This window comes from Labrus mixtus, chromosome 1 (genome assembly GCF_963584025.1).
Source record: "Labrus mixtus chromosome 1, fLabMix1.1, whole genome shotgun sequence".
Classification (NCBI taxonomy): Eukaryota; Metazoa; Chordata; class Actinopteri; order Labriformes; family Labridae; genus Labrus; species Labrus mixtus.
In genome coordinates this window covers 33,236,810-33,257,932 of record NC_083612.1, presented here as the reverse complement: position 1 = coordinate 33,257,932, position 21,123 = coordinate 33,236,810, and the positions used below count along the sequence as shown (strand labels likewise).

Sequence of the window (21,123 nt, the reverse complement as noted above, 5' to 3'; positions counted from 1 at the left end):
TGAATCTATTGAAGCCAAACCATATGTTTCCTTAAAGGCTTTATATGCAATTTTTTGATCCAGCAGATGTCGCCCTTGAGCACCAGCATGAAACCAAAACAACTCGCGCTGCATTGTTGTGTTAGCATGCTAATGCTCGTGATCTTTATTATGCTCGTATCTTCACACTGCATGTAAATTTACCTGAAATGAGCGTGATCTAGAAACACAGTTAAGCAGTGAGTACAGTATGTTATTCTTCTTCTCTCTAGTCCCTCAATTAAACAACTTTTATACGTGAGGGGAGGAGTCAGCCGGCCGTCCAGGCGATGTAAACAAAGTGAAGGTAGGACTCTGAAAACTCTGAAAACATCACAGACAGTGGGACTCGGGTGTTACACCCATTGTAGACAGTCATGACTCACAGAGTTATTTTCAGAGGATATACTTGATTTATATTATATTTAAGTGTGAAAAATCACATAGAAAGACTTTAAACTCACCACATAGACTTGGTGTCAAAGCAAATCAAAACTGATGGATCCCAAAACTCATCCAGTGTTACGACTCTTCCTCATAGTAAGTTGTCAAATGTGAAAGCTTAACTTTGAAAATGAAACTGGATGTTACTCATTGATTCCTGCTAACTTGGACATCACATTTTTGTTGCTAATTTTACTTCAGAACCAACTGACTTACGCTGAGCTCCATTTGTTTTGCGGTCAATGCATTTTTATTTTTTTTAAATGTAGATGACAACAACATTAATTAGAAATGTATTTGACAAAGTAGCTCAAGTGTTGTGTAGTCGACAGTAACAAACAAATAATCCATGTTTCATTAAAAACAGTCTCTCTACCACCCGCTTCCATTCAGCCTGGTACATATCACACCTCGCTGGAGAAAGATGGTGGTGTAAGCTCGGCAAAGACAGTCATTTTCTTACTCACTCACTCATACACTTCCACACTAATTACCCATCAGCCCCCTTTTCTACAGAGTACACTGAGCGGACACTCTTCACTGCACTTATTCTAAGAAAAAATACTGATCTGTATTCATGGAGGACTGTTGATGTGTCCTAGTTTGTTTAAATAGTCATAACATACTGTAGATCTGTGATTTTAACATGATAAGGTTAAGGAAAGTACTCCAATAACTTTCCAGTGTGTGTGTGTGTGTGTGTGTGTGTGTCCTCATCAGCAGTGTTAAATATCAGCCACAAGTGACTGTTTGAAGTCACGCTGGTGAGTGGGAGGTTTCTCTCTGCATCATCGCTATAACAGGAGAAAGTAGGAGGTTCTCTGCTTCTCACCTCCAACTATGCCGACTCATATCTGCTAAGATGCCAGGATGCTTTTCTCGTACGCACTCTTCAGTACACTTACCTATTAATTATTCAAGAAGACAGTTGTGGATATTTAATGTGGTTGTTGTTGGCTCTTTATTCTGCTCTGTTTTCAAACCCTTTATTATGCTCCTTCATGCTCTATCTTGTATTGTGCACTCTCCCAGGTCTTTTTTTTTACACATACTTTTTCTTTTTCACATAAAAGCGAGGAACTTTGGTTGTGTGTTTATGCAGCCAAAATGTCAACAGGAAAGTGTGTGTATATTGGCGTCCGCGCTTCCTTTTTCATGCTTCAGGTGATTTTACAGTGTTGAGCTGCGAGAACAGAGAACAGGATCCCCCTGTACTCTCATCCCTCTGTGTCTGCATTATTAATTGTCTGAGGTACTAACCATAGCTGTTTGGACCCTGCAGGCACCCAGCACTCAGTAACTAAAATTAAAAGCAGCGATTGCATCCCATTGAAAGACATAATGACTCTCTTTAATATTACATTCTGCTCCCACAAAAGAGACTGTGTAGACTTAATTGAACTGTAAGAGAAACAAAGCAAAAAATGTCTTCACTAGAGAAGAAAGAGAAGCTTAGCATCTTTAATAGCCACTTTTTTATATGCTCTTATGTGCGTGTGTGTGTGTGTGTGTGTGTGTGTGTGTGTGTGTGTGTGCATGTGGGGGTTAGTCCATCCTCAAGTGTCCGCGGCCAAGATTCATGCCTCACTCTGTGGCTGGTAGTGGATGGGGATTGGTCAATGTAACATAAATGGGGGAGGAACACATTCATCAAGGTGGCAGAGATTTGAGACCAGGAGAAGCCCATCCAATCACCGGCAGAGAATAAAGGGGGGAGAGGCATAAAAGTCCGTTACAGCAAGGTCATTTGAAAAAAAGAAGCTGATAAGAAGAAAGGATCAAATCTCCAGTAGGGGCGAGGCCCTCTCTTCTTCATGTCTCTCCCCATTAACTAAAGCCCTCGCCGACTCTCACCGGCACTGCCACGCCTCGGCTGTCTGATACAATGAGCGGAGGGTAAAAAAAAAAAAAGAACAGAATAAAGAGAAGAAGACTCCTCTGCTGTGCTTTTACAGCTTTTTTGGTCATCAAAATTTATGGACCTGGCTGTAATTTTTTTTTCTAACCTTTCTTTTTTTTCCTTCGTTTTTTCATACCTGAAATGTTCTGTTTTTATGGCAGACTTCTAACAAACTCAAGCTTGGTTACTATGTGTCTGCACCCTCCCGTCTCTGCTGTCATGCAGGTGTCTGATTTGTGGCATCACACGGGCCGTCTCCTTCTCCGGCTGATTTTTGTATTGGAGCATTGGCAGCTGTACTGCTCTTAGCACTGCAGTATGGATTTAGTCAGTTTGTGGTTTTACCACAGTCACTGTCTGCTGTCCGCACACACACACGCACACACACACACACTTACACACACACGCGCGCACAAAGCCCTACGAATAAACACACACAGTCAATTGTACAGCAGGTTTACTATGTCACACTGGGGGCTGCTGTGTAATTGGGTGAATCTGCTCTCCAGCACGCTACAGAGATAGCCCTTTAAAATTTCACTTCACTTCTGGGAGTGTAAACAAACCATGGGATTACTTGGGGTGTGAATCCACATTCTTCAATTTTTACCGCTCTCCCGCTCTGTCATTTTTTTTTCCTCTTTCTTTTCATTGGCCACCTTTTTTTTGAGAGTTTTGGGGGGTAGTTAGGTGTTTGTTTGTGCATCTGGATGTCTCCTTTTGTTGTATGACTGTCAGCATGTTAACAAGTGCATGAGTGTGTACCTGTCTCTGCATGCGTGTGTGTGTGTGTGTGTGTGTGTGCGTTCCGTAGGTGTGTGTATTTTAGCATGTCTGTCATGCGGACATTTATGTGGCGGCGTGCAGCTTTCTGTCTGTGTGTTCTCGGTGATGGATTGCTTGTCAGACGGCGGCGTAGCACCGCTCTCACCGGCTGACGAGGACATTGAGTCACCACTCACGTATTGCGTTTTTGACATTCCTCAGGGAAAACGCTTTAACCCTTGTCTCTCCAGGACTGCTGTCAGTGTATTACTTAGGAGATGCTGTGCTGAAGCAAAATAAAAAGAGGCGTTTGGGTCTCTTAATTCAGCTGTGTCGGAGGTGGGGACTGTCTGTCTCTGCTGGGGTTATAGGTCACATAATGACCACTCCAACTGTCACTAAGCCGTGTTGCTTATTTTGACTATTATTGTGTATTGAGTGTGCCTCTGCAGTCTGTTGGAATAGATAGTAATTGACTGAGAACATCTCCTTGTTCTGCTGCAGCCTGGGGGAGTCGTTACTGAGGTGGGAGAGGCAACGCTTCCCTCCAACTCTGTCTTTTGTTTTGTTTTTTTTCCTCCGCGACGTCATCCTCTGTGCTGCTCGCTGCCTCCAGAATATGGAAATAGCACACTTGAATGTTCCCACCGGCACCTGAAGAAAATTTACTTTTTCAGTTAAAGCTGAAAAACACCCCAGAGTGATAAAAAAAACTAAAAAAAAAAACTCTTGAGTGTTCTTTAAAGCATTTAAGTTAAAGTGGGTATTCCATTATTACAATGCATTTTTAATGCAGTTTACACCTAATCACATACTTTACATACATTATTAGGTCATACTGTTTCATGTCAGATATTGCGTTATCTATTCTCATCATGTTAGTGATCTGACACATACGCTTTCCACAATAACGTTAAAAATGATATATTATAATTAACTATAATTTATCGGCAATAACTCTTTTTTTCAGGGTCCCTAAAGCTAATCTCAAGCCAACCTTTAATTGAACTGATTTATATGACTGCAAAAAATATCTTCATCCTCTTTCTGATCATCGGGTGTGTTGGAACCTGTGTGATCGGTGTCATCTTGTCTAGATTTTTTCAGACGGCTTCTGTTCTTTTTTAATTTCATTTTACTGATGTGGCTTCATGGTTTGCAAAAGGATTAAGTACTGAGAACATTTGCAGCTAGCTTTCTGTGAGAAGCCTGAACAGAATACTCAAATCAGAGAGTTTAAAGCTCCTGTGAGGAGATTATTACTGGTTTTAAAAAACTGACTGGAATTCATACTGATGCTGCTTTAAGGCATACAGAAGCCAACCAGACCTTCAGGAAAACGTTGATTCTCTGTAGTTATTTTTAATGTCCAAAACAGCTTGCACGGGGTAGGTGTGAGACCAAGGGATTAACAGCCTTTACATTTTTCAAGGCATACAATCACAATTATGATACATTTAACTCTTAATCAGAGCATGATGATATTTATTTTGTTAATAATACTTTATTGCTGCTTTGTCCACAAAGGGTGCCATGTTTGACACAAACTGAAAGTTCCTCAGAGGAGCTTCTAGTTAAGAGGACATGGTACTTTTGTGACATTTTGTCAGTCTTGTTGTACTCAAAATCGGTCTTAGTCTCATTACCGCTCTTTGAAGGTCTCTGTCTCGTCTTGGAATCAAAAGCATTTTTACTCGGTCTTGTTTCGCACTCCGGAGTTTAAATCGAGACCGGTCAAGACCACAACTGGAAGGCGATTTTTTACAACATATAAAATAAGTCATTTGTAGTTTAATTTATTGCGTCCGCAACCGTCCCAGTTTTACAATCTAAGTGAGTAACACGCCTGCTGCACAAGATGATGATTTTTCAGTGACATTTGTTGTCACAGTCTTGTCTCGTTCTCGACCTGTGTTGGGTGGGGGTTGGTGCTGCTGTATAAATTCAATGATGGAATCGCGAAACAGACTGTGGATTATAACGCGGTTTAATCGGCCAAGGTCAGACAGTTACAACACAACACAAATTGTTAACAATCACGAACTGACAAAGTACTGACAAAGTTTCTATGTTGACAGACTTGCTTATATTCTGCTTGAAGGTACATCCTACAGAGTCTTGGCTACTTTGGTACATCTCTATAAGGCAAGAAAGAAGACATCAGCTTACATTTCATTCTTAGCAAACCTTTGCTTACAACAGACAGTTATCTCCAAACCAAATATAACTCTGCTGCTATGAGATGTTTTATATAGATATGGTTACAGCTTCAACCTAAGAGAAGAGTTACTCTTAGATGGTAGACAGATTTAAATGGTTCATTCACAAAGTTATCAACCTGCCTTGGTCTTGGTCTTGACTCGGTCTTGATCCCTAAATGTCTTGGCCCAAGTAAGTGTGGTCTTGACTACAACATTACATTTTGTAACATAGATCTGTGTATATTAATAAACTTATCCTTGTTGTATATTTTATATGATGAACAGAATGGTTGGCTTTCCAACAGAAACACACACTTTGGAGTTGTGTACTGGTGGCCTCTCAGCTGGAACAACACCAGTCTACACGCTCCAGTAAAGACATTTTGACAGCAGTGTATACATGAGTTATTCATTTTCAATATTAAGTTATAACTCTGATCTCTGGTAAACCACTCTCAGGAACCGGCAAAAAAAATTAACCACAAGTTGAACTCCCTGCTCACTTTAGCGTTATGCTGAGACTTGTTTTTTTTCCTACTTTTTTTCCCCTTTTTTTAATTGAGGACGCATAATTCACATTAAACACCCCTGCCCCTGTGGCAGAGTTCTCAAATTAAGCAACATTTTGTTCATTTAGCCGTGATAAAGTTGTTCATTAGACAATAGACTTTGCCTTATTCTTTGTTATTACCTTGCCATTGTAAATGCCTTGGGAGCAATTAAACATGTGAAGTGCCCAATTTTCCGTCCTCGACTCCCAGGCCTGAACTCTATCTGGATGTTGCACACATTTTCTATGAACTAATTAAAGTGAATCAATGACACAACCCTTTAAAATGGCAGCATATGTCACGGCCATCAGTGGGGAACAAAGGACCCTCTTAATTATTTTGTTCCCGCCGTTGCTGTAAACGGCTCGTCAAGGCGGCAGACTCTGTAGCTGAATCCTTGAAACATGAATGTCAGACCCACACAAACAAGTGCGCTAACACACACATACTGTTCCAAACACTGTTTCCCTGTGACAGCTCCCTCTCTGTCTTATAAAAGTGTAGTAATTGTTCTACAACAATGACAATGTAAGTGCTTAAGTGTGACGGTCCCCTTCCTCTTCAGAAACCCAGCGTCCCGTATCCATCATTGGCTCTTGGGAGCCATTTTTTTATAGGATCCTGACAACCATGTCTTATGTTCAGGATATTTTCCTCTTGTTGTTAGCCCTTCTCTAACCCTGTTGTATTTGGCCTACCTTATTTTGAAAAGTGTGTTACCACCTGTAATAAACATACATCTCTGCCTTTTTTTTCGGCCTCCTCATGGTGTTTCCTAATTTATTTGTTCCTCCGCTGCGTTCTGCAGGCCCTGCTGAAACAAGCAGTCTGGCATGAGTATGCATTAGTCCTGTTATAAAGACTGATTTGCTCAGGGAAAGTATGTTTTCTCCTGCTTGCACTTATTTACCATGAAATACTTACATCCTCCTGATAAAGCTATAAAACAAACAAACAAAAAAAGTCGTCTAGAGCCTGTACATCAGGGGACGGTTGGTGGAAATGGAGACAAATGGAAGCGTGTGAGGTCTGCTTTGGCAAATGACAAAAAGTTCACTCATGCCAGTTGTTTATGAGCATGCTTATTTGTTTGAGGGTTTCCCTTAATGCCCATCTGCAGCGTTGCCATAAACACCCCATCTGCAGCCCAGGAATCTGAAACTGGCTTCGACTACAGTCAGAAAAAATCAACTGGCGACGCTCCAAGTATGTCATCTTCTCCTCTGAGAGAATATACAGCCGGGGATGGATGGATGGATGAAAGGATGCCTCGACACGTTTGTTTTCTCCACCTCGTTACAAGCGTTTTCTGTGTTATCAAGAGCTTTGGCCCGCTACACTACAGCACAGCCACACTTTGTATTTGACAATACTCTGCCTCACAGAGCTAATCGCCTCCTAATTCTTGCGTCAGACCTCATCCGTGCACATGCATTTCAATCAAAAACACTCGCTAACTTGTCCAGAAAGAGTGCTGTTGGCTCTGCCTGTAGAGATGGCCTTGTCAGTCTGATCATGAGCTATATTATCCTCTCTGGCCACAGACAGGAGAGGGAGAGAGCCACACCGGTGTCTATGTGATCATGATCAATACATAATCACTTTCCTGTCACCGCCGTGGCGCTATCAGGGGACTGACCAGCTCCGCAGACCAGACATTTCAGAAGAGAGAGCGAGAAAAAAAAAAGGGTTTGGCACACCATCTTTCTGACCTAGAAAAGTGTGAGTGGTGGAGGGTGGCTAAGTGAAAGGCTGGACTCATTTAAACAGTCATTGCCATGGGAGGCATTATTACATTTTTCACCATTACATTAGTTTGCAATCCATTGCTGTATGAGTGACAGTTGTGATGGCTGAACAGACGGACTGAAGGCTGCCCTGATCTAAACGACAGCTACAGGAAGCAAACAGAAAGAAAAAAAAAGAATTTCATGACATGAATTTGGCCAATGACTGTACAGTATTCTGAAGTTTGCAATTTCTAAACAATAGACTTCCTTTTACTTGATTCTACGACAGAAGAACTGTCAGTTATGTAGTGATCAAATTATACTTCAGAGCATGCAAAAAGAGACCAATCAGCTGTGTAGATTTTCCCAATATACAATTAACCAAAGTGAATGAAACATTTGAATGCTAGTTACATTCCTAACAGCCTTTTTGCAACAGTTTCTCAAAAAAGGGGGGGGGGTTTGATACATTGAGTATACAGAGCTAAGAAGGGCTCACAGTATTTCTGAAACCTACAGACATTTAGAAATGTTGTTATGTATGTTAGGGAGAAAAAAGAGCTATATAATCCCATAGCGTCTAACACATGGGTGCAGCATAATTTCACATTTTACACAAGCTGCACGGTCTAGATTGCATGCATGTTTTGTATTGAGCAATTTGTGGTCTGAAGTAAATGCTACATGGATTGTGATGTGACCTTGCTAACTGCGTTCGACAGCTGTAGAGCCTAAGGGTTGAGTGAGCAAGGCAAAGCCAATCTTAACATTAAAGCAGTTAAAGTAATGATGTCACTTTCTGTCTAAACTCTCATTCTTCTGTCTCTATGGAAAAAATGATGATGCTGAAGCTAACTCTCCATTTACAAAATACAATCTGTACCACTATAGTGCGATGCTGTAAGAGATTAAAATCTTAACCATTTTAAACAAAGTTGTTCGAAATTAGAAGCATGCCCCTGTGAGTTCGCTACTGATGCGATCGTAACTCATCTGTAATTCTACACTAACTGTGTTCTGAAAGTTTTTTTTTTTTTCCAGCTGAAAAAACGACTTACCTCATCTTTGTCAGATATAAAGTGAGACATGCCTCTTGTGGCTTCTCACCCGTAGACAGGTCTATTTTGTCCAGTTAACGTTTAGCCTTCTGAGGTCCCGGGCTTATGGGACAAAGTGCTTATCAAAGGTGTAAAAATAAACAGAAATATAAAAGTAAACAATGGTATTAGATCATTAAAAAAAAAACATAATTTGGACAAAATAAGTATAACTTTGAGAAAAGCTCTGTTCAAAGGCAAGACTTTCAGATATACATTTTTTTTTTTATTCTGATTTTACACAAACTTTTACTGAAACGTTCTGATGTAACTGATTTTACTTTATAGCTTTTTGCTTTGAGCAGTGTGTGAGGACTAAGTGTTAATATGTTTTGTAGAATGAGATAAACTAACCCTAAGTGTAAAGGCATTGACTAACGTAGCAATCTTAGTTTATATCTTGTGAGAGAGCAGCATGTAACTTTTCAAGCTGTTAGTGTTAGCGGTTGGTTGTTACATAAAGCACCGGACCCTCGGAACAGCTGCAAGGATTTTCCCTGACAACCAACTCTTTAAAGACAACGTTGTTAGATCTAATATTTATTTCACCTGTACCTCAGAGCTGCAATAAAACCTCTAAAAACACTGTGCTGTATGTGCACTACTGCCGCTCTTCCCTCATATTTCCCCGTGTTTCTGCCTCTCTCTTTCAACCCCCGCAGTGTAAAGCCAGTCAGACATAAACAGTATTGTTTTACCCGGGTAGGGCTCACAGCAGGGCACTGTTAGCCCTGTGCCTCATGCAGCCCACAGCTCTCCCCATGCCTCAGTGATATCCCTCCTCCATGGCTCAGTGCCTGCATACATATGAATGCCCCCTGTCTTCTACCCTTCATGCCTCTGAGCCGGTCCGAGGCGAGCCGAGCTGAGATGTTTCACAGCTGCCATGCTTGTTCTGATGGAAGGATACGGTGGAGAAGTCTAGCAACCCGAGCCACAGTAAATGAACTATAATGACACATTTATTTTATTTTTTTGGAATGATTATAGGTATGATGGTACTCGAGCTGAAAGAGCCTCCCTGTGGTGTGCTTTGCTTAGTTGAACTATGCATGCTGAGGGGGAATTCTGGGAAATAGAAAAAGAAAAAGCTGCTCATGTTCGTGTTAGATCGGCTGGAAAATACAACCTCTGTGCATATCAACACTGTACTCAAGAGTCAATGCAGGGTTTGCACTTTCTCATAAAGTATGTTGTATCTTTTTGTAAAGTATTGTAATGTTTCACTTTAAGGAGCACATCACACGGTGTTTCACAAGAAGTCCTTATTTTCATTTTCTCACCCAGCAGCACTTTTTGAATCTTGGGACGGGGATGCCTTAAAGTTTATCAATTTCCATACTTATGTCATATGTAATAGTTTTTTCTGGATGTCTCAACTTTGGTGTTTTAGTCTTAGAAATTATGAGTCCTGGCTTGTAAAAAAAAACAAAAAAACAAATCTATATGTGCAGCTACAGCTGCTCCCAGTTTTTCAGTTTAATTTTCTGATTAATTTCCTTTCCTTCCTGCTGTGTACATTTAGTGTCTGCAAATGAGCGTCTTGCGATGACTCAAAGCTACATCGTTATGACCTTCCACTGTCTGATTATTCTTGCAATACATCCAAGGAAATAAGCAGCCTATAGAAATGAAGCTGCCTTTTGGGATAATGCGTTACAGAAATAAGCTGCAGTGTCCTTCCACAGCGTGTTTGTGTGTGTGTGTGTGTGTGTGTGTGTGTGTGTGTGTGTGTGTGTGTGTGTGTGTGTGTGTGTGTGTGTGTGTGTGTGTGTGTGTGTGTGTGTCACATCGGGCTGCATCCACCAATTTATCCCCCTCTCTGGTTCAAGGAAGATTCCTATTGATTTGCTATCACTGAGCCAGAGTACAGAGTAAATAGGAAGTGGGTGCCCTATTATTTCTGTCAGTTGATAAAACAGAAAGGCTAGACCCCCATGTCTTTATTCCGGGACCCCTTCAGAAACCACAGGCCCTCAACCAAGAAAAAACAACAGCTGTAAACGGGTCATAAATGCCTTGTGGACAGTAATGGAATCCTGTGGAAATGCTGTGTGTTTAAATTATTAGTATGGTATTAAATCCCCTGAACTTCAGGATGTGAATAATGAGATTACACTTAGCGTGGGAAAACAACCATAAATGCAGGCTGTATTTTCATGCATGCTTAATGCGTGTCACTCTGTGGGCTACTGCCCAAACCAACAGAGCTTCCCGGGAAAAAGGTTATACGCAATCGTTTAGTGTCTGGGCATCTGCTCGACAGCGAGAGTAAAGTGACACTAATCCATTTAGACGGGAAATAGCATGATTGCACATCTCTAATAGGTCCGACCAAGAACGCTGTGTTAGTTTCACTCAGGTTAAAAGAGGTAGATTGCACAGGACATTGGTGGCATCACCAGTAAACATTTTCCATTTCCCCGTCGCAGGATTTGTCATACCTAATTCTCCCTGCATGGTATCTGTTTTTAGCAACCATTCAGCCGTTTCATCCCTGGAAGTTTATAGGTGTTGTGTTGCTATTATTGTAATCGCCACAATGCTACAGGCTTCAAATAAAAAGCCAGAGACAATATTCCTCCTACAATCCAGTTTCTTCAGCGCCCCATCGCCCGGCCTGACTGCTGCATCTATTTCTGCAGCGTCCCTGAAAAATTTCTGCGCATTATCAAGGGGAAGGACAAGCTAATCTGCACTGATTTGAAACAGGACCAAAACACTAGCTTTCCTAATCCCCCATTTTTTTTTTTTTTTTATCAGGGGTGGTGAGGAGCATTTTGCCCCAGTGGGAGGGAAAGAAAGAAGGAGCTATTTCATGCTTCAGCGGTTCCACTGTTTTTATGAAAATTCCCCCCCCCCACCCTTCAATTCCCCCACTTCAATCCATAGTTTAACTGAATTTATAAAGCCTGTTTGCAACAGTCAGACACCTTTTAGGAGTACGAACGTACTTTTCATAATTAAGGATGTGTAGATGGCTGCCTCCTCTCTGTGAAGCCGTAGTAATTTAACTTTAAGGCAGATAAGACTCTGTATCTCCAGAAAGAGAAGGTGCAATTTCCTTAGCTGTCTCTCATTTTTGTTCATTTGACAATTGGCAAACACCTATGGCACACAGGGCGGGATTCGCTTCTCAGCGTGACTGCACGAGTGCACCAATTTGGATTATTGTGCACATCTTTCCGATATAATTCATATAATTATGTGTTCTTACATCCTGTCAACCAATTTATTTGATAATTCACTCACCTAGCTATGTTTGTGGGACATTTCCACATAATGCCAGGGCTTTCAGGCAGAGCTGTGCATAGTGCACGTGGATAACATGAGGTGTCATGATGTGTAGATACCAAAAATATGAGATATACAACCACACACACACACACACACACACACACACACACACACACACACACACACACAAATGGACAATTAAATGGAATATCAGTCTCACAATTTAGTTTGCATAAATTTAGAGTATAGGTATAACTTGAGTGGCAGTTCAGTAAATTCAAGGAGAGAAAACTCCAACTCTATCAGCAGCCGACATCAACTTATAACATGCAGTTTTTTGTTTTTTTTTGCCGGTGCTATCGCAGCGAGCAGAAACACAGAAAGAAAGTGAGCTCATTGATCTGCTGTGATCTAAGCACTGCAAAAGGCACGGGGTGTAACAAGCACTATGGAATTTACAAGGTAAGCTTTGGCAACACAACAGCGTGGGTCATCATAAGACGATGAATTACTCGAACACCTCGGTCCCAGAGGAGCACTTGAGGCTCTCTCGCTGTGAAATAATTGGGTTGCAACAGTGAAACTGCTTCTCCAGTTAGAGTGCAAAGGTGGCTTTTGCTTTGTTTTGCTGTTACAAGACCACAGACACGGCAGCGACTATTAATCAATGGCTGACACGTGTACCTGACGTCAGAAAAGACAAGGAAAAGCTCCAAAGCAAGGATCTGAAGAAGGTGCAGAGCATTATGAAAGGCCCTTTCTTTTCTGCAGTAGTTATACTACAATAGTTTTCTTTGAAGATAAAATATTTGTCTCCAAAGTTTGTTTAGATTCATTTTTTTATGTAAAAAGCATCATAAGTCACCCCCTGGGCTGCACACATATCAGTAAACAAGTTCTTTGTAAATCACAAATTCTTACTTTTTAAACCCCAGTGCAATTCAATAAATCAATATTTTAGTGCTTGGTCTATTCTTCTTTTTTTCTATGTTTCATGTGTGAATTGATGTTAATAGTTTAAACGAGTCAATAATGAGGCATTGCTTTGAAAACATTAGGCTGGACAAACTGGGATTATAATGCCCATTCATACAAAATCGTATGAACTTTGACTGTGTGTATTCCTCAACATGTAAGCCAGGGAGCACGCCCATTAACTTCTGTAGCACGCCCACGATATGCCGTAGCCTGCGGTAGCACAGTAGTGCTAAGGTGCTAATGTTTTTGCTCCCCTCGGGAGTGGCTGCATTCCCAATATGGTAAAAGGGGCGTGACATTTCCGAGAACCGTGCTGAGCGACTGACCAATTACAGCAGAGCCGACAGGCCGACCAATCAGATCAGACTTGGCACACGTGGGACTCTGAAAGTGGGCACTTCAGAGCCTTAGAGAGAGAGTCAGAAGTGAGCCGGTGCATGGAGCGGCAGAACATGAAAACATGAGAACTTTATCTATTGTGAATATACTTTAGTAGGTACATAGATTAAATATACGAACCCCAAAAAGTTCATAATATAACCTCTTTAAAACATGATTGAATCAAATTATGGTCATAACCACAGCTGATACCCACTACAAGCCCCTTTCCTCTGCAGTGGACAGATTGAGGTCTCCGTGGCAGGACCTGAGCCGTCTGCGACCAGGGACATCGCTCTTTGATGTCAGAACACCTCTAAACATCTTCCACAGAGACAATTACCATACCATCTGTAGCTTCCTGTCAGCATGTCAGCCTCTCTTTTCTTTTTCTTTCTCACACACACACACACACACACACACACACACACACACACACACACACACACACACACAGGCTCACACTGAGGACTGTTAAGATGCTAGGTCACTGTGAATTAAAAGGGATGAGTTTAATTGCAGTAATAGTTTCTTTATGTTCAGTTTTTCAGTGCATTCTCCCCCGCTGATGCGGTATAATAGAGCCGTGAATGGTGGACTAAATTGTGGCTCCTCTTTTTTAGCGATTCGCCTTGAGCGTTTAGCTTTGAGTCTGCATTTGCATGAGAGTCCTTGCACAGGTTTTTTGTAAACTCTTCATAGTGCTGGTTTAATAAAGAGGCTCATTGTTTGTGTGAAGGTAAGGGCTAATTACTTCAGTGTTAAAGGAATGGAGATATTCGTTAAGCAATGTAAGAATACAAACATGTATTCATGCTAACTACCAGCTTCACTGAAGACATCCAACTTTTAATTGGACAAACACCTGACAGGATGAAAAGGTGTTTTTTTCTTCGTAAGTGATGATGTTTGCTCTTAATGAAAAGGCTCAAGACAAATCGGATCATCTTCTGACCTTCTTCAGAGTGCAGTTAGACAACACAGCACACCTTTTTGTAGCCCACATTAGTGCTCTTAGAGACTAATAGCTGTTAAAAGCATGTAGAGGTTTGCTATGGTTTAAATGAGGGTGAGACACATCCATCACTGCCATGTTCATATGTACACTGGCTAACGTAACATGACGATTGCTAGCTTTACAAGGAGCTAAATGCTAATCAAAGCTGACATGTCTGGTTTGGCCTGTTAGTCCAAACAACAATTATACAGTATTTGATCTGAAGTCATTTCACATACAGTATACGTCAAGTAATTGACACTTTGACGGCAGAACTGTTGGACACACAACTGGAAGAAGAATTAAGGGCATGTGGGGAGGGTAGTGGTAAATGAAGATCAAATCTATTGGTTGGTACACAGGCTGGTTGAAATACAGGACAGAAAAGAGCAAAACTATATTTCATTATTATTTTTGATTTGGGGATGTTCCATAATTTTGGGTAGAGAAAGAATATCGAAATTTCCAATCCCACTCCAAATATTTGAAATGTTGAAAAGCACATCATCTAAATATCTGAATGGACTTGGTGAATGGTGAATGGACTTGAGCTTGTATGGCACTCTCCTTGTCTTCTGACTACTCAAAGCACTTTTAATACCACAAGTCACACCTACACATTCACACAGTGATGGCAGAGGTTGCCATGCAAAGTGTCCATCAGTATTAACTCATCCTTTCATAAACATTCACACGCCGCTGAAGAAGCAATAGGAGCGATTTAGGGTCAAGTGTCTTGCCCAAGCATACTTTTTAACTACGGCATGTGGTGCAGCTGGGGATCGAACCCCTGACCTACCGCTTGAGAAACAGCCAAGAATACCAATGATCAACAGCCGCTGCTTCTTAGTATTAGAAGGTCTCTTAGTATTTGTGTTTTATTTACATTAGTTGTACCCATTTAAGAAACAGCATTTTATTTTCAAATGTGAGGCCTTGCAATTTGTTTTTCAACCCCATCTCCAAAAGAGGTTGGGACGTTGTAAATTAAAAAAAATATATCATTGATTATAAGAAGAATACAAATAATAATAATAACTTTAATTATAAAACACTTTAACACACAAATAATGAAGAAAAAATAGTAAATAAAGCTGGACCAGTCATGTTTTAGGAACCACTTGTAGGGCCCTGCTGGAGGATCTCAGTCAGCAGTCAGGCTCATAGGGAGTCAGCTTATCACAGATGCAGGGTGGGACCTTAACGGTTTAAGGCTTTAAAAACAAGCAACACAATCTTAAAATCAATTCTCAAACTCACAGGTAGCCAGTGAAGGGAAAGCAAGGACAGGTGTAATGTGGTCACTTGTCTTGGTACTCGTTTAAAGCCTGACAGCAGCGTTGAGAATGATGGCAGCCTTTGGATGTCACGCCCGCTCATGCCAGAATGAAGAGCATTACAATAGTCGAGTCCGGAAGAAATAAATGCATGCATGACTTTGTCTAAGTCGCCAGGGGAAAGGAATGAGCTGATTGTGCTTAGTTGGCTCAGTGGAGTAAAGAAGGACTCTGCATTACTTTGGTCACCATGACATATCAATGTGTTGAAACTGAGACGTTTTTAATGTTAATGATGTGGCCATTTTGAATTTAATGCAAGCAACAAATTAAAAAAAAAAAAGTTGGGACAGAAGCAAGAAAAGACTGGATGGCATTTTAGACCAACAACAGTGATAACTTTTCAGGTTAACTGGAAAACAGGTTAGTAGCATGTTAGGGTATAAAAGAGCCTCACAGAGAGGCTGAGGCATTCTGAGGTGTAGGTGTGGAGGGGGTTTACCTCTGAGAAAGACTGCAATGAAAACTACTGTGGTGCAACACTTTGAGTAATAATGTTTTTTTAACATGAAATTGCAAAGAATCTGGGGATTTCATCGTCTATATCATATATCAAGGATGTCACAGCTTTTTGAGGAAACTGAGTTGTATATCAAAGGGAGGTTCCATTCCCATTCATATTTATTGAAATTATCATACTGTCCAGAAAATTAAGCACAAGGTTCAGCTGCCCTACATCTCAATCATTCTCTTTCTGTTCCTTATTACTAAAGTAAAAATGTGCCGGCTAAATCCGCTCCTGTCCTCAACGCTGCTGATCCTTCAGAGTAAAACTATTGGTATGCTTTACAAGTTTCAAGCACGTCTGACACAGATGAGACAGGAGACAAATCAACCCCACAGTGAGCTGAATCGTCTCATCCTGATTGGCTCGGCACTTCTGAATCTCAGTTCACAGCGACGTAGAGATGATTGCCTATAGAGTTACAATTCATAACTTTGCCCGTCTGCCCCGCAGGTACCCCTGTTACCCGGGTAACAGCCACAGATGCTGATGATCCAGTGTACGGGAACAGCGCTAAACTCGTCTACAGCATTCTGGAGGGACAACCGTATTTCTCCATAGACTCAAACTCAGGTAAGTGCTGTTATGTGGTTGCTGGTGTTTTTGAATTGAAAGCTTTATTGCACAGACATTGTGAGGGTTTGTGTTTTTTTTTATCCATCTTTAATGTGATAAGAAGACAGAGCAGACACTGAAGGTCATTTTGAGCCTGAGAAACACATTGAATTAACATACACTACAGCAACCATCCAATGTGTTATGCTTAATAAAGAATACTAAATGCTGCACACAGAAATAAAGAGATCCAATGTGATCACTACGATTTTAAAAAACACAAAGGAAGGACACCTCTGATGACAGGAAAAGCTCTTTATGCTCTTACTCATTGTTTGCCTGTCAAAGCCGGGCGAAGATCGCTGAGAGGTCGAAGCGGTGCTTCATTAAATTTAATGGGAGCTATTAATATAGCGCGCAAATCCTTTGTCTGACTCTAACCAATGGAGCTTAATGTATTCCAAAATGTAATGAATGAACGCCACGCCCATAATGGGACAAAAAGGAGAGAAATAGGCTTTACAGTGAGTCAGTGATTAGATCTAAGGATTACTCCAGTACAGTCTTTTTCTTAAAGACAGGATGAGGTACATCAGGCCAGAACCTTTCAGTATTCAAACATCCGTCTCTTGTTCATTACCTCCTTCGATGTAGATAAATGAGCTTAAAAAGTCACCCCAGGTCAAGCAGGTAAGTATGTCAGAAGGTGTCAAAAGTTCACACATTCTTTGGTGAAGTAGTAACAAAAATACTGTGAATGTATGAACAACATTTTGGTAAGAAAAAAAAAACTATCCTGTTTCTACTTTTTATGAAAGTAAAAATGGAAAAGGACATTCCTCCAGTGAATGTTTTTCTGTTTTTTTGTCGTGGTTGAATGTAAAAACTAACACCAAATGATTTGAATGGAACCGAAGGCCTTTTGGATAGCAGCAAACACTCATTCATCTATTGAACCTATAGTCTGCCTTAAATGACCGAAAAACAGCACAAACCTGTTCTAATATTTAGATGAGTGTTGTGTTTTTTCGACACGGATGTCTAGACTAGCTACATGTCAGACTGTGAAATCCAAACATGAGATGAAACATCAACAAGACATCCATATCCTGATTACATGAATATGCATGAAGGCTCCGCTGTATGCCGACAGTCGCTCCTCTAAGCTGGTGTTTAGGATGGAAGGTTCTTCATCTTGCAGTATCTGTTATATATTGTGAATTAGTTCATGTACAGCACAGCTCAGTTACAGCTTAATTAGTTTATGAGCGTTTGTGCTGCAGATACTGTGGATGTAATAAAACATTTAAAAAGGGGAAGTTACCAAGTGGTTAGGCCCCATGTTCAGAGGCTGTAGTCCTTGAAGTGGGCGGTCTGGGTTCCAATCTGACCTGTGGCTCCTTTCCCTGCATGACATTCCCCACTCTCTCTGTGCCTGATTTCAGCTTCTTCCACGGTCCTGCCTCTACAATAAAGGCAAAAAAAGCACTCTAAAAATCAATCAAACTTTATTTATATAGCACCTTTCAGACTAATTAAATTGCAGTTCAAAGTGCATTACAAGAGTGCAGAAAAGTTATTGATGACAAAGTAGTTTATAAAATCATTGAGAGACTAATGCACACCAATAAGAATTAAAAAATATATATATAGAAAAATGAAAAAATAAAATATGACACATAAAAGAAACAAGATATTAAAATGAATACATAGGAGGAGAATATTTAAAATTGTGGTAGGATAAAAAAGACAATACAATAATGTTAAGATTTGAATTTATAGAAAGCACTATATAAAAGCCAGACTGAATAAATGAGTTTTAAGACTGCGTTTAAAAATCCCCATATTCTCAGCTCCTCTCAGACCTCAGGATGGGGTAGCAGAGAGAGCAAAGGTGTGTTTTGAATGGAGGTGTGCAGTGACAGCAGGTAGCTCATGTTGTACAGCTTCCAGGCTGAAGCTTCAACAGCTTCCCCACCTGCTGGCCCATATGAGGTTAACTTACCCCGTGCATTAGCCTAAACATGCATACATTTGCTTGAGGGGGGGCAATAGGATTTCTAGCGGGGAAAAAAAAACACTTATCAGACAACCACGTTTACGATGAGTGTGTTTTTCACCACTTTGTAAATGTCTACATCATTATGTAACCTCACCTCTTTTCAGCGAGCCCAAAAGGGACCACATTAGCAAATGCATGCTAAAAGGGAGCTGACAATGTTGGTTATTGCTTCAAAAAAGTTGTGTAACAACAGCAGGACTGCAGGTAACTCAGCCCATCTGTTTTTGGAAAATGCTTGTAGATTATCGCTGCGTGAGGCTGCTGTTAACTCTGACTCCCAGGCTCGCTCCGTTTCTCTACTTCCTCCCTTCCACAGCTGCACACTTATAAAAACACTACACCGGGGTAACAACTGTGTAGCACTGGGGGCACTGCAACTTAAAATGATGATTTATGTTAAGCTTGATGCAAAACAGGTAAGATTTTTATTTCATGCATTGGCACTTAAACTACAGGAATTCCTTAGCTATTAGCCATAACAGTCACTCTGAATGCTACTAAATGCTAAATGGACTTGTACAGCACTTTTCTAGTCTTCTAAACCACTCAAAGCTTAATTTTTTTAAGCTACAGGTTGCATTCACACCACATTCAATCGCTGATGGCAGAGGCTATGTAAAGATTAAGATTAAGATTAACCTTTATTGATCCCCGCAAGGGGAAGTTTCAGTTTTTACACTCTGTAGTCATGCAACACACACATAGGCTGAAATATATACACACATGCAGAAACAGGATCCTATGGACATGAACTAACGGAGAGATGTCAGAGTGACGGAGCTGCCCATAGCGGGCGCTCCTGAGGGGGTTTGGTGCCTTGCTCAAGGGTACCTCGACAGTGCTCAGGCACCTCTCCAGCTACCAGACCAACTTCCATATTTGGTCTGCACCAGGACTTGAACCGGCGACCCTTCGGTTCCCAACCCAAGTCCCTACAGACTGAGCTACTAGCCATTAGCATTAATTTGTCTCAATCATCTACATTCACACACCACTGGTGTAGCGGCAGGATCTCGGGGCTGAGTGTCTTGCCCAAGGACTCTGTGACGTGTGTACAGGAGGTGGGATTCAAACCCCTGACCTTCTGGCTGACCGACTCTACCACTGCTCCACAGCCTCCTCACTACAATCCAGACATTTAATCTTTCATCCATGTGAAAATGAATTCATCAATCAACAACCAAAAAGCTGCAGATATGAGATCAAACAGATTTCACCTAACATTTTCTTTGTAAAATAAAGCTTTTCTATTTCTTATTAAGATCTAAGGAAGCAACATCTTAAAAAACATAATCAGTATGACATTTAATGCATATTAACAACCCTTTATGGATAAGTATGGAATGCATTTACCTCCAAATGGCCAAAATATCAAACCTGCAATCAGAGACGGATATGGGACACATTAGATTAGATTATTTATTTGTACCCGTAGATATAATTTTTAATTTTGTTTAAATCTTTTGGGCCTTTTTGCCTTTATGAGATAAGATAGCTGAAGAGCGGCTGCGGCTCAGTTGGTAGACTCATCAACTTACAACCGGAAGGTCGAGGGTTCGTTCCCCATGCTCCTGCAGCAACATGTCCGATGTGTCCTTGGGCAAGACACCTAACCCGGAATTGCTCCCGCTGCTTTGTTGGCGCAGTAGTCAGAAGACTAGAAAAGAAATATACAAGCTCAAGTCCATTTACCATTTACCAAGAGAGACAGGACACGTTGGGAGGAGAGAGTGTGGGGACGACATGCAGCAAAGGGCAGAGGTCAGATTCAAACCCACGTTTAATGCAGTAAGCATAACATTCTGAAAATGTATGAAAAATCATGCCTCAATGTCAAACAATGTACGCTCACTTTAACGCTGCATTGGGTATTTTCTTGTTTTGTTTCAGCTGAAAGTTTAAGCCAGGTAAAAGCTTTGCTATAGAATTTAATAACTATTAGAACAGATTCTTGCTAGGCAACAGTGATGCAGAAACTCTCGTGAACATACATTATAGTCATTATGATAATTGAGGTCATTTAAGGTAAAACTACTCAGAGCTCTTTTGTGTTTTGTGACTTTAATAAGAGAACACAGTCAGAATAAATGAGACTCACTTTCTATTCAGCCTTTCAAAGTCAGCCTTCTATTTTTACATGAGTTTTAAGTCCATTACGATATTTTTTTGTTGCAAAATTTCAAAACTTTCAAATAAACTTGTTTTTCTAGTGTTGAAAGTACGTGAGGCAAACAATGGTGTGCTGAAACAGAGCTACGACCTTCACACTGTGCACAAAAACAGAGATTAACTTATACTTACTACTTATAAATTAAGTGTGATCCCAAAGAAAACAGTTACAGTTACATAAAATATGTAAAGTATGATA

General features: G+C 40.7%; 1 protein-coding gene across 2 annotated transcripts in view; it reads left to right on the top strand.

The window, feature by feature from the left end:
- The window catches only part of cdh8 (cadherin 8), a 115,570-nt gene that overhangs the window by 55,084 nt on the left and 39,363 nt on the right, over positions 1-21,123 (top strand). For both annotated transcript variants that reach the window (XM_061042619.1, XM_061042629.1), the window contains exon 4: positions 16,592-16,711. In XM_061042619.1, the coding sequence (XP_060898602.1) occupies positions 16,592-16,711 (120 nt within the window). The remainder of the gene's footprint in view (positions 1-16,591; positions 16,712-21,123) is intronic.